Source organism: Ictidomys tridecemlineatus, chromosome 6 (genome assembly GCF_052094955.1).
Source record: "Ictidomys tridecemlineatus isolate mIctTri1 chromosome 6, mIctTri1.hap1, whole genome shotgun sequence".
In the NCBI taxonomy this organism is placed as follows: domain Eukaryota; kingdom Metazoa; phylum Chordata; class Mammalia; order Rodentia; family Sciuridae; genus Ictidomys; species Ictidomys tridecemlineatus.
The window spans coordinates 108,165,414-108,182,435 of record NC_135482.1 but is presented as its reverse complement, the minus strand read 5'-3'; the positions used below and the strand labels follow the sequence as shown (position 1 = coordinate 108,182,435).

Sequence of the window (17,022 nt, the reverse complement as noted above, 5' to 3'; positions counted from 1 at the left end):
ATAGCTTTAATCTTTAATTTACAATCCAGCTTTAATCTACATATCCAAATTTAGTATTTGATATTACTACCTGTTTATTATAAAAGTTATATATTTGTTTTTATAATGTCCAAGAAGCATAAAAGAAATGCTCAACATGATCAGTTATGTAAAAATGCAAATTAAAACCATAATAAGCTATCATGTCAGAATTCCCAAGAAAGCTAAATTAAAAGAACCAATAATATCAAGTTTTAAAAGGATATGGAACAACTAGAACTCTTACACATTGTCGGTGAGAATATAAGTAGGCACACAACTTTAGAAAACCATTTGGCACTATCTGCTAAAGATAAACAAATCCCTACACTATGACTCCACCAATTCCACTCCTAGGTAGAAACCCAAGACATATCAGCACCTAAATGTCAGTGCTCAATATAAGTGCTATGTAAGCTGTATGCATTCCCAATACTTTTTCCCAGTCTGTGTTTTACCTTTTCATTTTTTTAAAAGGTGTACTGAGAAGAATAGAAGTTTTTAATTTCATGAAATTGTTATTTTTTCTTTTATAATAAATGCTCACAAGATTCTATTTAAACTGAGTGTTTGCTAATACTACCTCTTTTAAAATAAAGAGCTACATATTTGGTTGTTTCTATAAGAAACAAAAAAGTGTCTTATTTCATTTGCAGATAAAATATCTGTAACATAAGCCTTACTATTTGAACTTCATTGCCATGGTTTAACAGAGCCATGGGAATACAGGGATATGACTTGTTTTCATATATGATAATTAAAATATCAAGTTTGTAGTGAATAAACGTCTTAAATCATAATATTTCAATGAGAGTCTAATAATTTTAAGGCTACATCCCTAGAGATTTCAGAACCTAAATAAAATTTCATAAAGAACACATATTACATATATATGATATACACACACACACACACACACACATATATATATATACATATGTGCATTATGCATTATTTTATTCACACAGATGAATCAAACATTTTCCCACCTTATATTTCATCCTAGAACTATCAGATATCTCACATCTATCTAATAGGATAGATGGCATTCTCATAATTCACAATTATTTCCAGCAACTTTTGGCTGTTACTACTATCTATGTGAAATTAACCTTAAGGAACAGATTAGTTCCTGTGTAAAGTGCTAAAATTATTTGGTGCTTTGAGTTTCTATTCAGGAACCACACAGGATTTTTAAAAAAATTTATATATGACAGAGGAATGCATTACAATTCTTAATACACATATAGAGCACAATTTTTCATATCTCTGGTTGTATACAAAGTATATTCATATCAATTCCTGTCTTCATACATGTACTTTGGATAATAATGACCATCACATCCCACCAACATTTCTAACCCCATGCTCCCTCCTTTCCCCTTCCAACCCTCTTCCCTATCTAGAATTTGTCTATTCCTGCCATATTCCCCCTCCACCCGCTATGAATCAGCCTCCTTAAATCAGAGAAAACATTTGGCATTTGGCTAACTTCACTTAGCATTATCTTCTCTAACTCCATCCATTTACCTGCAAATGCCATGATTTTATTCTCTTTTATTGCTGAGTAATATTCCATTGCCACACAGGATTTTAAGGTTGCTTAATGCCTGCTGATAATGTCCAATAAGAAAAAGACTAAAGAAATAGTTGTGAAATTTTTGGTTAAGATTTATTAGTTGTCTTGATAAAGAAATCCAATAAAAACAACTCAGCACTAATTGCCAGCATTTAATTATGCACACTTAATGCAAGAAATTAAGTGCTAGAGGTGAATACAGAGATATCTGGTCCTGAAGGTGTTTGTACTCTTAATAGAAAAACGGTGAATACAGAGATATCTGGTCCTGAAGGTGTTTGTACTCTTAATAGAAAAACTATAACTAATGTTATACATAAGGTAAAATAGAAGAACAACTAGTAAGTTGTTCTTTTATTTATTTCTGGGTAAGCATTTAAAACGTTATTTGAAACACATATGTTTATATGCCTGTCTTTTGTGTGAGGATGCTAAACTTGGAGGAAGGGACTTATCTTATTCATTCTTGAACTTCCAGGCTCTGGCACAGAATCAGTACCAATAGGCAAGTGTAGAATAAATGCTTGGGAAAGTTAAGAGATGTACAGTACAGGGATGAAGGTAGAGCTTACTGGTAGAGCTCTTGTCTGGCACACACAGGTCCTGGGTTCAATCCCCAGTACTGCAAAATATATAAATAATAAATAACAATGTGGGGGACTGGGGCAGGGGGGTAGAGAGAGAAGGTATATGTTGTAAAGAGATAACCCAGTTAGATAACCAGATAGTGAAATTACAAAAACATTCAGGAGAGGGAAAATTTAGTTAGATTCTGAAATATAAGTCCAATTTATCTGGTAAAGATTGGTCAGGAGGAAGGGGAGAATTCAAGGAGGAAAAAAGAAGACATGTAAAAGCATAGAGAGAAAAGCATTCTGGAAAGCCTCAGTTGTGCTAGAGCATCACACGAATATGCAAGAGGGGTAGTAGACTTGGTCAGAAAAATAAACTGTGACCCAACTATAGCAAGCTTTGAATGTCAGGTGAAAAAGTTTACTTGGTAGATTGAAGATTTTCAGAAGGAAAATGACTTGATTAGGTATGTGCTTTAAAAAAGTAAATCTAGCGGTGATTTTGTATGGAGGAGCTAAATTATAGCAAATTATAAGGTCCATAACATATCCTCTTTATGAGGTACTGGATGTAGCGTGCTGGTACAGAACCTGCAGGTAATCCTTTCATTTTTGATGCTGTTTATCTGCAGAATCCTCTCTCTCTCTCCCCCCACCTCCCATTTTTCCTTGAGCAAACTTGCCAGGGGCTTATTGCATTGGTTTTATTGGCTACTTTCAAAGAAATCAAGCATCTAAAAACTTCATCTTTATCTGAAATGCTAGGAACCAGAAGTGTTTCAGATTTTGGAACTTTTTTGAATTGGGAATATTTGCATAAACTTCACCAGTTGCATATCTCTGACCTAAAAATCTAAATCTAAAATACTCTGAAATTTGAAACAGTGTCATGGTAGTGCTTAAAAAGTTTTGGATTTCAGGGTATTGTAGATTTTGGGATTAGGAATGCTCTATCTGTTCTTTTTCCTATTTTATTGTGGTAAAACATATAAAAACATAAAATTTACTGTTTGAAAGTGTACCAGTTCAGTGACTAAGTGCATTCACAATAGCTGGAATTACACGTGTGCCACCATGCCCATCATCCTTCGCCAAACTTATTCCTCATCCAAACTAAAATTCTATACCCATTAAATGAGGACTTCCCATTCTCCCCTTCTTCATAACCCTCATAACCACCCGTTCTACTTCTGACTCCTAATAAAAGTGAAGTCATACAATACTTTTTGTGCCTGGCTTATTTATTTTTACTTACTTAACTATTTATTAAATATTTTTTTTTGGCTGTAGATGGACACAATATCTTTATTTTTATTTATTTACTTTTCTGTGGTGCTGAAGATTGAACCCAGTACCTCACGCGTGTGAGGCAAGTACTCTACAACTGAACTACAACCCTAGCCCCTGGCTTATTTCACTTCACTGTTCATCCAATGTTGTAGCATTATAATTTTGTTTCTTCTTAAGGTCAAATACGTTATTTGAATGTGTCACATTTTTTTCACATTGATAGACATTGGGTATTTCCCACCATTTGGCTATACTGAATGCCACTGTTACAAACATTGTTTTGCTCGAATTGTGTTGAGTATATTTGTATTTATATTCAAAGGGGATATTAGTTAATAATTTTCTTTTCTTGTAATGTCTTCATCTTATTTTGATAGCATGGTAATGCTACCCTCATGAAATGAAATGGGAACCATTCCCTTCTCTTCTATTTTCTGAATGAGATTGTTCAGAATTGGTATTATTCCTTCCTTGAAGGATTGGTAGAATTCACCAATGAAAGTATCTGAGTCTAGAATTTTCTTTTTCACAAGTTTTTTTTTTCTTCTTCACAAATTCAGGTTCCTTAATAGATATGAAACTATTCACGTTGACTAATTCTGAGTGAATTTTATGATTTTTATCTTGCAATCATAAATCAGTTCATCTAATTTACTGAATCTATGTGCATAGAATAGTTCATAGCACTTCCTTATTATCCTTTGACAGATAATCCTTTCATTTCTGCTGTTAATTCGCAGAGTCCTCTCTCTCTTTCTCCCTTTTTTCCTTGATCAGTCTCATCAGGGGCTTATTGATTTTATTGACTACTTACTTTCAAAGAATCAGCTTTTGGTTTCACTAATTTTCTTTATTATTTTTCTGTTTATTTCATTGACTTCTGCTCTTATTTTTATTTCATTTCTTCTGCTCCTTTTGGGTTTAATTTTTTTATCTTTCTATTTTCTTAAGGTAGAAGCTTGTATTAGTGGTTACAGATCTTTCCTCTTTCTAATAAGAATTTAATGTTATGTTATAACACATTCTTTGGTTGCATCTTAAATGTTCTATTTATGTCAACCATTTCTAATTTACTTTCCTAATTTGAAATCTGTCATTTCTCTCCACAAGTTAAGTAGTTCAATATATTTGACAAAATATACCTCTAAAGTATACATCTACACATTATAATTTTATTTAGTTGTGAAAAGGAAAACATAGTAAAGAGTTATGCTAGGAGAATAATATAAAAGACATGGTCAAATTCAGCTTTGTTAAATTATTTTTTATTTGAGAGTCTCCTCAGGCATAAGGGTCTCTTTTTTTCTTTTCTTTTTTTTTGAGAAAGGGTCCCATGTTGCCTAATCTGACCTTGAACTCATGATCCTCCTGCCTCAGCCTCCCAAGTAGCTGGGATTACACATGTATGCCATGATGCACAGCTGAGCCCGGGATCTTGAAGTTGATTTTTCCCCATTCAAATGATGTTTCCATCTCAAAATATCATGGGTCATGGTATACTACCTAATCTCTTTAACCTCATTATCCTTAGTTATAAAACAGGAATAACACTGTTTCCAAGAAAAAGTTATGGGAATTAAATGAATTAAAACCATATAATGTAATATAATACCTGGCAGACAGTAAAAGTGAACCTTTGTTGAATGAATGAATGAAATTTCATCCTAACTTTAATGAATTTTCACCCTATTTCTTTTACTCTTCCTCTGTTTAGTTCAAATCTCATTACAGTAAAGTTTAAAGACTTTTTCCTAAAATAAAATAATCTACTTTGTGTTTGATCAAAATTCAAAATTTCTTTATTCATCAAATATTTATTGTTTTGGCTAAATGAGGAGAATTTGGGATATTTGAAACCTTCTTTATTTTGCTTTTCTAAATTCATCCTATTCAAGAGAAGGATAGCTATAGCTTTAGACACTGATTTATTTTCCCGTCTAAAAAACTGAGAAAACTCACTATGAACCTGTTATCAACTTCACTACTGTTTACCTGAAATGCCTAAATATGGTCTATGATATACACAGAACAAAGTGAAATGCCAGGACACCAACATGAGATTCTTGACTACACAGAGCTTGAGGGGATAGAGTCTTCTTGAAAGACCAAGAGAGCCAGGTACCATGAAGCTTTCCTATAATCCCACCTACTAAGGAGGCTGAGGTAGGAGGATCACAAATTCAAGCCCAGCCTGGGTAACTTAGCAAGACCCTGTCTTTTAAAAAAGAAAAGACAAGAATATGTCATCAGAGAATATGAAAACTATATGCAATTTATGCAATTATTATATAAAATATTTGAATTATAAAAACATCTAAGAGGCATCTGAGACCTTGACAGCAATTGTGGATACCTTTCTGTGTACCTGTGATGCCAGAGACTGAAAAGACTTTTACAAATAAATAAAAACTAAAACCAAATGACTATAGATACAAAGGCAATCACTATTGACTATTAAGTGTCGGGGGGTTGGGGGGGAAATGAACACAGAAGATTAAGTAGATCCATTCCCTTCTATTCTGTTTCTGTGTTCAACTGATTTTAATTCTTTTATATAAAAATTATTAGAAACAATTAAATCCCCAAAGCTGCCTTCAATTTGCATTCATGTTTAATAGTAGAGGGAGTAATCCAGGGGGTATAGAAAAAGCAAAGAAAAGGAAATCAGAATTTGTAGGTTTGTATATGGGTCTGTCACTTCATTAAGTCTCAGTTTTCCCAATTATAAAATGGCAGTGAAAATGTCTACCCTATAAAGTTGTGATTATTAATTTGAAAAAATAAATGAAAATATGGAAAAATGAATAAATGGAAATAAAACAGTATTATTTGATAGAAATGTAAGGTGAACCACAAATGTGAGCCACATATGTAATCTTAAATTAAAAAATACAAAGAAGCAGGTGAAAGTAAGTTTAATAATATATTTTATTTAACCCAATATATCCAAAATATTATCATTTCAACATGTTGATCAATATAAAATTAATGAGATTTTGTTACATTCCTTTTTTTTGTGCCAAATCTCTGAAAAATGATGTATATTTTACATGCACAGCACAGCTCAACAATATTAGGCACATATCAAGAGCTCAAAAGCTACAGACTACTATAGCAGATAGCAAATATTTAGAACCAAGGTGAGGCTTAATATGTTTATTAGATTCAAATAGTATTTCCTATCAGATAATCCCTGTGGGACTAACGAAAATTATTTTTAAAATTGATATATTAAAGAAATTTTGTATTTTTATATTTTTGGTATAGTATGTGATATGCTATAAAAAAGAATTTAAAATATGATCTATAATGACTAGACCAAGTATTTATACAAAATAAAAGAACAAAATGATTTTGATAGGTCACTAGTATTTATAATTCTATAATTTTTTTGTTTTTTTTTAAGGATTTGAATCATACATTAATTTGACACAAAATCTAATAATGTCAAAAAGGAAAATCTGACATAACCGTAAGCACATAAACAATTCAAACTATATGCTATGATTAATAAAGTATACCAGCTGACAAAGAAACAGCAACAGAAAATATAATATTTCAGAATGTTTCTCTATAGTGCAAAACTTTTCACTATAGAGACCTTTCATTGGTAGGTCATATCAACAGTATTTTTTCAATCATAAATTACATTGAATAGTACACAGTAGGCAGATTTTTATATAATAAACCTAAAGCAAGATGGAAAACATATAGAAGACATTTCTTAACTTCAAGACCTTTTTGAAAGCTATCTACAAAGCCCAAGTGCATGTGTGTATACACACACACACACATATATGTTTATATACTGAGTAGCATGATCTTGTTTTCTAAGTAAGGAGATGCCCCTGAAATTGATATAATTCCATCAATCTTTCTCTGGCCCAACACAAGTGGTCAGATAAGACGTAAGAGTAAAATGAGGATACAATATTAGACAGATGATCACTACCTCATTTCAAATCTGACAAGGATGTTTTGATTACCTAGTATAATTTCAACATAACAGGATTATGAAATTCTTAAGAACTGAAACTCTTTGGACTTCAATTTTTCACTTACTATATATTCAAAGACAGCCCTTCTAGAATACAGGCCCTCTCCCTTAAACATTTTATCAGTGTGCTCAGTCAGAGGTAATACATGAGGAGATAAAGTACCACTGACTGAACTGTTAATTCTATGTTTGGTGGCTCCTACTATGTGTAGCTCTGAAGTCTTCTGACTAAGCATTCATCTCCCGGCTCAGCCTTAAGATCAGTAATAAATTCACATTACAAACAAGACAGGGTTGACAGACTCATTATTTAAACTTCTCCCAATTAAAATGAGGCACCCATTCCCTCCTAACCCCTAGTCACTGATACTAAACAAAAAAACAAAGGCATACTTTGTACAATGTTAAACACTTAGCCAAACTTCAGAAGTAAAACTACCCAATGTATTAAGAAACTCACATCTGGCATTTCTGTAGAGGAGGAAAGGGTCCTGGAGTTGGAAATCCAGGTCTTTAGTAATGGGTTCTGTTCTATTTTCCATGCTCAGCCTATTCATAATGGTGAATCCATGCTTTGGAGAAGCAGACCTGAAAATCACAAAGAGTGTGTGTGTAGAGGGGAGCCAAAACACAAGTTGCTTAGTATATTACACTTGTGGTGTAACTACATGCTGATGTCTCTTTGTATATACACATAAATAAAAGATTATGAAATTCTTAAGAACTGAAACTCTTTGGACTTTAATTTTTCACTTACTATGTATTCAAAAGACAGCCCTTCTAGAATATAGGCCCTCCTCCCTTAAACATTTTATCAGTGTGCTCAGAGGTAATACACGAGAAGATAAAGTACCTCTGGCTGAATATATATACACAAGCAGACTGTATCCATACAAAGCAACACTTCTTTATAATTGACATCATTATGTATTAATTCATATGTAAGACATCACAACTGTCACAATCAGTTCTTGGTAAAAAAAAAATTATACTGTGTGTGTGTGTGTGTGTGTGTGTGTGTGTGTGTGTGTATCTTGCCTGTCGATATATATATATCTTGTCCCTGACCTATGTTGTAATTCCTTTAAGACACAGATGGTAACTTTTAAAACCTTATAGACAGAAGCTTTGAAAAGATCTTAGTAGTTCATATAGAGTATACCTCACAAGTACATAAAGAAATTTTTCATAGAAAATATTAGTGTTGGTCTGAAATTGAGAGCTACAAAATCTGTTAGAGAAATGAAGCAACTCAGGTCAATGAACTTGTGAGGAGATGTAGTACCAACTAAAAATTTATGTACTGTTCTAAAGGGTAGATATTTTGTTTCTTCCACCTAAAGCAAACAGTTTCATGGATAAACTACAAGTTTTTCTCAATAAAAATGTGGCATTTAGTGACTTGTTATTTTTCATTTCATTCAATAAATCTTGAATGCCTACTCTATCGGGCAGAACTCAAATTATACAGAGTATAAACACTAACAACTACATGTGCAATTGTTTACCCTTGGGTGACAGCCATACAGTAATTCAACTGTGCAACTTCTGGTGACAAATGAAATGCCACATACTTACACAATGAAACTGAGGCAAGCAGAATTCATTTATTTACTTTAAACTATGGTTCTAGGGTTGTTATTAACAAACCCACAGAAACATTATGAGCAACAGGAAGAAAAAAATGTTTATATCTTAGCTTCATTTCACTTCCAACCATTTGATGCTGATAAAGAAATAAAACACAGCTATGTAACCACTTTCATGATTTTCTTTAAAACCTCCAATTTAAAAACTGATGGAAGGCAATCTTTTCCCAGCTTATTTTAAAAAGAGGTAAAGTGGTGGTAAGTATATACTCAATACCAGAAATAATCATGATAATCATTTAGACTTAGATTCAGAAGGATGAAAATGTACTCCTTAAGAGCTATGACTGAAGATCATCTAGAAAGTTAACTCCAGAAATCATCAGTGGGTCTCTATGAACTGTTATTACAGGTAGGAAGACATGAGAGGACATGAAGAAATCATTCTTCAATTAGGAGTTTCTATAGAAGAATTAGAATTTGATTCTTCATGTATTTCATTATTACAGAAAGGATCTCATATCTTTAGCAGTATGGGTACTATACCATCTCACAGTTCATAAAATAAGCTCAGGGACAGACAGAGAAGCCAGTTGCTCTAAAGAAAACTTGGAAAAGAAGTGAAAGTATATTACTTAGGAGCTCTACTACTTGCAACCTAAACTCCCTTTGAATTTTTCTGTCATTTTCTGCAAAAAGTCCTCAACATACCAGAATCGAGGAGCAGAGAGATTGTAGGAGGGAGCCATGTTGGGTGTGTGGAGAGTGCAGGGACCTATTCTTGAGGAGTTTGATTTGGGGAAGAGATTAAGTAACATATTTTTTCCCCTCAATTTAATAGTGTGTTTAATTACAGCTCCATTAAAGACTTGGAGTATATTAAGAGGTACTTGAAAATACAAAGCTACATTTGGTCTAGCTTCAGGAGAAAATATCTGAATAATTTGTTATTCTTCCATGCTTAAAAAAAGCCCACTAATAATCCCTAAAATCAATCATTAACAAATCTTACTTTCTTAATAACACTTGTGAAAAATGAAAGAGAACGCATATTGTGTGTTGGCACACATCAAAGTTCAATCATTTGGTTTTCTCTTTACATTTCAAAATTTCTCAGAAGAAGTCACGCTGTACTGAATAAATTCACTTGGTGATATGCTCTGGTGCTTCTGGGATGTTTTGGAACATAATGTGGCCTAATATGCCAATGATTCTTACATCCTTCTGCCACTTTTCTGAGACAATCTGACCTCCATATTGTCCTGGCCATCCATTCCTTCCTTCCAACTGTTCCTGCTGTCACCACTCAAACTGCTTTCTTTGCTGCTTACCCACTGCTTACTTGTCCCCACCCCCAGAGACCACCACTGTTCTTGCTCTGTGCCCATAACTGGCCTCTCCATTCTGTTCTTGTTATGCTTGTTATGGCTGATTCTTCTGTGTCCTTCTTGGCCCTAAAACCCAACCATTAGTCCTTATCAATTTCCTCTTTACACTCACTCCTTCTCTCATAATTTCAACTACCAAATTATTTCACACAACTCTAAACACTCCACCTCTAGCCATCATCCTATCAGAAGAGGCCGAATACCTCCATTTGAATGTCCTGCTACCATTCCATCAGCATTACCTCAAAAAACTGAAGACTAAGGACTGGAGTGGTAGCTCAGCTGTAGAGCATGTGCTTGGAATGCATAAGGCTCTAGGCTCCATCCCCAGCACCATAAACAAACGAAAAACTTACCTTCAAAACAGATTCTTGACCTCTGGTCTTTCTATTCTGACTATGACTTTGTCTTTGTATTCCATATTCAAAAATATTTATGTTGATATTAATTTTACCATTCCCTCTATTTATACAATCCTTCAATGTCCTTTCCATTTTAATTTTGGTCATTCTAGTCTCAACTCTCATCATCATATCTACTCCCAATAATCCTAACCTAACCCTAGTCCTCCCTAATTCCAATGCCTCATAACAATGTTAATACATTTGCATTCCCCTTATTTCCTCGGATACTCTTGTTTATAAACCTTCAGTGATTCCCTACTGCTAGGAAAACAAACTGCAAAATCCTCAGTGCCATTCCATGCCAGAAAATTTCTTTACTTGTCCTAATAAGAACCCGTTGCAATAGATTCATTTTCCTGCCACATGAATGGCACATGCCTGTAATCCGGGAAGCTCAGGAGGCTTAGGCAGGAGAATCATGAATTCAAAGCCAGCATCAGCAACTTAGTAAGGCCCTAAGCAACTCAGCGAGACTCTGTCTCAAACTAAAAAAATTTAAAAAGGGCTGGGGATGTGGCTCAATGGTTAAGTGCCCCTAGCTTCCATCTCCAGTACCCCACCCCAAATAATGAAATAATAATAATTTTCCTTACTGTCCCTTTCATACATTAGGTTCTATGCCTGGCTTTGGCCATTCTTCCTATTGAGACTGCCTGTCCCTTTCCCCTACACATTTAGTTCTACCTCATTTCCTACCAATTCTATAAAACTTATCATCAAAGCATCCCATTCATTGCTTATAACCTATTAAATGGAACTCACGATAGTCTATTCTGTTTTTATATTTTGTGTGTGTATGTGGTGCTGAAGATGGAACTCAGGGCCTCACACATGCTAGGCAAGCACTCTACCTGAGCTACACCCTCAGATTCTTGGTTCATCTTAAATGTGAATATATGTGTAAAGAAAATATACTTGTATTTCCTTTTTCCCCAGTGAAATTGCTACCCCAAGAAGGATTTGCATTTCATATTTTATCTTTGCATTCCCTCACTGAAGGTGGATGGGATTTAACAAAGACATTTTATATGAATGTTTATATGAATAAAACTTTTAACTATTAAGACAATATACATACTCCAAGTCCCTGTGTATGTGAGTGATGGTCAACAATATCTAAGAAAAAAGAATAACTAAAAGCATGAGTTTATTAAATCTATCCTGATGCATATCACTAACTACACAATGGAGGATGAAAGACATCTTCAATTTTTTACCATAATTTTTTAAACAGTCAAGGGTTGGGAAAGGTGATCAATAAGCCCTTTTCCAAATATTGATTAAATAATCTTAACATTCCTAAAAGTGCACTTCTAGTTCTTTGCCAATGCATTATATTAAAAAACTCTGTATCATTCATTTGAGTCAAAGGATAATTATTTAATACTATTCTAAACAGAAAAAGAGTTAAGTTCAGCTATACTGAAGTTTTAATTATATCCTAAAATTAGTATTCCCTAGAATATACCAGCTAACATTATGCAGTATTCCCTTTCTCCTGTCAACTTATAATTTCAAACTAAGATTCTGTTGTTTCACTTCTTTTTGAAATAAAACTGCACTTGAAGAAGAGTGACATAATTGAACAAAAATATTATTTTGAAGATTGGCAGTTTCTTTTTAAAAGTAAAATACTCTTACCTTGTATACACAAATAAGGTTCCTTCCACATCAGTCTTCTCCTAAAAGATAAAAACCACAATGTGTGCATGTTCTCTTCTTTCACAGAGGCAGAAAAAAACATTAAATTCTTATAGAATACTATAGGAATGACATTTCATTTCAAATTGGTGGATGTAACCCCTGGAGTTATTCTTAGGAAAAGGAGAAAACAAATTCTCGGCCCTAACTGTGACTCTGTTAAGCAGCAAGAAGTGCTCAATCTTTTAACATTATCTGTCTTTCCCAACCACAGGGTTAACAACATATCACTATCCAAAACAATAAAAAAGTTAAGTGTGCTCCATGGACTTCATTTAAAAAAAAGAGATGATAACAAGTGTGCTGCCTTTTCCTCTACCCACGAAAGTGGGTATATAGCAAGCTGCACAAATCACTGGTGTCTGCATTTCATTATCCTTCACTTCATTTTTTGGGTTCATCTTCCTTGATCTGCTGATAAGTGCTTTGACTGCTAGAAGAAGAGAGCAAGGATGCTGTAGTTTTCAGATGAATAAATCATCTACTTGGTGTGCAATATTTACAAGCAAGTTCGGATCCAAGACCTTTAAAATAAGAGTCAGAAGTATTACCAAGTTAGGACTCAAAAACTGCCTGAGAAACTCTGGGGGAGGTGGTAAAGTTAAAATGATAGTTAACTTACATTTCTTTTCAATTTCTCCAAATGCAAGAACCAGGCCCCTGAGAATAATGGTTATGAATAAAATGCACATAAGTTTCTTTTGTTTAACTAGTAATCAGACTATTTTAGTTCTAAACTTAAAAATGTACTTTTGGTACTTATGTGGCTTAATTTCAGAATTCTATTTAAACCCCCAATATTTTTTGTGTTTTGTTTTGTTTTTGGTGGTGCTGGGGATTGAACCCAGGGCCTTGTACATGGTAGGTAAGCACTCTACCAACTGATCTATATTCCCAGACCCCCAATACTTTATTTTTAATATCAATTTCCATAATCACTATGAATTAAGCACTGTTTAATTTGGTTGAGTATGCACTCATTAAAGAAAAAAGGTTGTTAACAAATTTTTAAGTCATACAAAAACTGAAAACTTGATCCTTTCACATGCTAAAGTAATTGCAGCAATTTTCAGAGTCCCTTTAGTTCGGTGAGTCTCTAAGTATGATTCACAGCTCAGCGGTGGCAGCAGCAGCAGCAGCAGCACCACCTGGAAACTTGTTAGAAATGCACATTCATGGGCTCCTGCCCAAACCCACTGAATCAAAATCTCAGGGTAGCACCCAGCAATCTGCTTTTTTATTAAGCTGTCCAGGTGATTCTAAGGCACGGTAGTTTGAAAATAACTGCCTAAGTTCAATAACATATTCTCTGCCCATAGAACACTGTGCTTTGAAAAATACCTTTAGTTGAAATGAAAAATATTAATATACAGAAATATTATTTTTCTTTATAAACAAATGTGGTTAATTTCTGTTGAGAAATCTACATTCTAAGTGCACTCTAAGCACTAAGAATTAATTAAAACTTAAACCACAACAGTGCAAATCACTAAGAAAAGGTCACTAGAGTACAATGTTACCCCTTCTAAGAATTTGTGAGTGTCCTTAAAATTTAATAGATGGTATTTACTAGTTCACATGCCTTTAAAAATAAATTTGCAAAATCTGAGGATTTGTTATTATTCATTACATTGAGAGGAAACTGAAGCTAAGAGTGATAGACTGTGTAACTAATCAAAACAAACAAACAAACAAAAAAAAGAGTGATAGAGCCAGGAATGTGAGGAACCTATGTGCAATGCCAGGAACCCTTGCCACAGGCCAAAACACTTCACTGTCTTGGGGGCCTGGGACTGTTTTAACCTTAGAGATGCAAACTGGAGTTTCATATGTTTCAGCACACATAAACTAACAGCTACCAACTTCTTTTATGCCACTTCAGCTTTGAAAAATCTAAAATCAGAACATAAAATCATAACAAGCTTTTTTATTGGTACCAGAGATTGAACTCAGGGGCTCTCGACCACTGAGCCACATCCCCAGCCCCATTTTGTATTTTATTTAGAAGACACCTGGCTTTTCCTGAGGCTGGCTTTGAACTGGAGATCCTCCTACCTCAGCCTCCCGAGCAACTGGGATTACAGGCATGGGCCACCCGTGCCCAGTTACAAGCAATTCTAAAACCTAGAGTTGTTCTACAAATTTGTTCATGGAAAGGAATTGTTTCAACAATTACAATATGGAGTGTTGCTCTTGCCAGATCAGACTAGGCTAATTAGTTTATTGTTCTAGTTTCAGTTTTTCCATTGGAAAAGAGATAACCAGCCTACACCTCTCAGAGCTTTTACTGAAAAGAGAGAGAGAGAGAGAGAGAGAGAGAGAGAGAGAGAGAGAGAGAGAGAGAGAGAGAGAGAGGTTTTAAGAACTCTATGATACCTGGATAAAAGAGGTTCTGGAAATGTAAATTTCTGTTCTATTATGGCTGAGCCAACTCAAATTCATGGATTTTCCTGATCCCTCCACCATTATCCAAGGGCACCCAGGTTTCTTTTTTTTTTCTTTCTGAGCAAAGTCTAACACTGGGAGTTAAAACAGAATTTTATTAGATCTTCCTTAGATCCTCCAAGTAAGGAGGACTTTCATGTTAAAGTATCAGCTCATGGTTCTGGGATATTTTAACATAAATTTGAAGGGTACAATTTAATGAAGTAATACTATACTCTATTATGAAATCTAAGTGCTAAAGAAATAAGCAGTTGGAATTTCAAAACAAAAAATAACAGTGGAATATATAGTAATGCTGTTATAAACTATTGGGACTCAGCACATGCATGACACTTTTCAAATAACTCAAAGCAATCTCTATTTTACTCATTATTCTAAGTTAAAATATTGAAAATGCAGGCCTCCATTTGTCTTTCCAAATCTGTCTCTCTCCATCATGCATGTAGCACCCGAGTCTCCTTTGAAGCTTTCAATAGTATCAAATGACTAGGCCTCATTTTATCCAGACGTTTTGATTTTGTGGGTTGCACTTCTAAAAACTCCATGTTATTCTGATACATATAAACTTAGAAAACCATTAGCCAGAAACACAAGACACTAGTCACTCTAAAATAGTTTCTCAGGCTTAGCGCTTTTGAGGTTTTGGACCAGTTTGTTGTTGTTGTGGGGTGCACAATAATGCCTGTACATTGCAGAATGCTTAGCAGCCTTCTTGCCCCTCAGTGTGACAACAAAGTCTCTTCACATTGCCAGATGTCACCTGGGGGCAAAATCAACTCCAGCTAAGAACCACTGCTCCAAAGACTGAGATTATAAAAAAAACAATACCAGGGTTATACCCTTAAAGTTTCACAAATGTATTTTGGGAGAGCAGTCCTTCTTGGCAATGGGGAGGTCTATCTCAAAAATTTCTAGTCATGACATCTTTCTTAAACCTCTTTTTTTTGGGGGGGGGGGTGCTGGGGGATCAAACAAACCCTGGGCCTTGAGCATGCTAAGCACATAATCTACCACTGACTTCCTTCCCCCAGCCTCTTGGTCCAGGCAGTTCATTCTTTCTCCACCCTTCATTTTCAATTTCTCCTCTTTTGAATGCCTGCTGTCATTCCTCATCTATTTCCAGTGTAATAAGAATACCCCTCCTTTATATCTCACCAGTCTTCTTCCACACACTTTCTCTTCCATTCTCAAGAATGTTCTTTATACTTTTATTAGGTTTGCATTCAGAAGGCTCCCACCCAGAGACTTGAGTGATGTCATCTGGAGAGAGTAGTGACAATTTACTTGCCCCCAGTCACTGTTTTGCAGCTGAACCTAGGTCTCTCTCTTTTGCCTGGCTACCACAGCCTTGAAGATTAGTACTTTGAAAGAATGACCTTTTACTGAATGAATTATGCCCTGTCTGAAGGCAACAAGTCCAGGAAGCAGGAAAACATAACTCCTGTAAATAATGCATTGTGACACTTCTGCCTTTTGATGAGGCTTTTGTTGATGGGCTTCACTGGATATCTAGTAAATCTCTGCAAGGATTTTAAAAGATCTCTATCACACAGATAACTGTCAAGGGCCTTTAGGCAACTACTGTTATTCAAAAGAAATGCTCTACTATATGTTAACAATTTCCAGGGATTCTCAACTCAAAGCCTAATGTCAAATCAGCTAACTGTCCTTATCAACTACAGAGTAACTGTTACCAAATTACCACATTATACCTTCAGCATTTTTTTTATAGAGCAGTAAAATAGCCACATGTAACTATACATTTTTAATAATTACCATGGAGAAAATTGTCTGCTATATTGCTCAATCCTTTTTATATAAAGACCCAAGTGATAAATTTTCCTGGAAATTAGGGGGAAATGGTCCCTCTCCTGAGCAAGTGGAACACTTCCTAATTACAGAATAATAATTATAGGGTCTCCATATTTTAGTTTTGGATTTGGCTACTAGTACAGCAGATCTTAATTCTTTGCATCATTTAAGAACTTAGTGCAAAACTCTCAAGAATTTTGTTATTAACTTAGGGCAATGGGCTGAGG

The 17,022-nt window shown here is 34.6% G+C and overlaps 1 protein-coding gene across 2 annotated transcripts in view; it reads right to left on the bottom strand.

Moving 5' to 3' along the window:
- Window positions 1-17,022, bottom strand: part of Dcp1b (decapping mRNA 1B) — a 50,731-nt gene that overhangs the window by 32,119 nt on the left and 1,590 nt on the right. For both annotated transcript variants that reach the window (XR_013423209.1, XM_005333988.5), the window contains exons 2-3: window positions 12,479-12,519; window positions 7,917-8,044 (exon numbers count right to left, since the gene is read on the bottom strand). Coding sequence is in view for 1 of the 2 variants with exons in the window: in XM_005333988.5 (XP_005334045.2) it covers window positions 7,917-8,044; window positions 12,479-12,519 (169 nt within the window). In the remaining variant the exon portion in view is untranslated. The remainder of the gene's footprint in view (window positions 1-7,916; window positions 8,045-12,478; window positions 12,520-17,022) is intronic.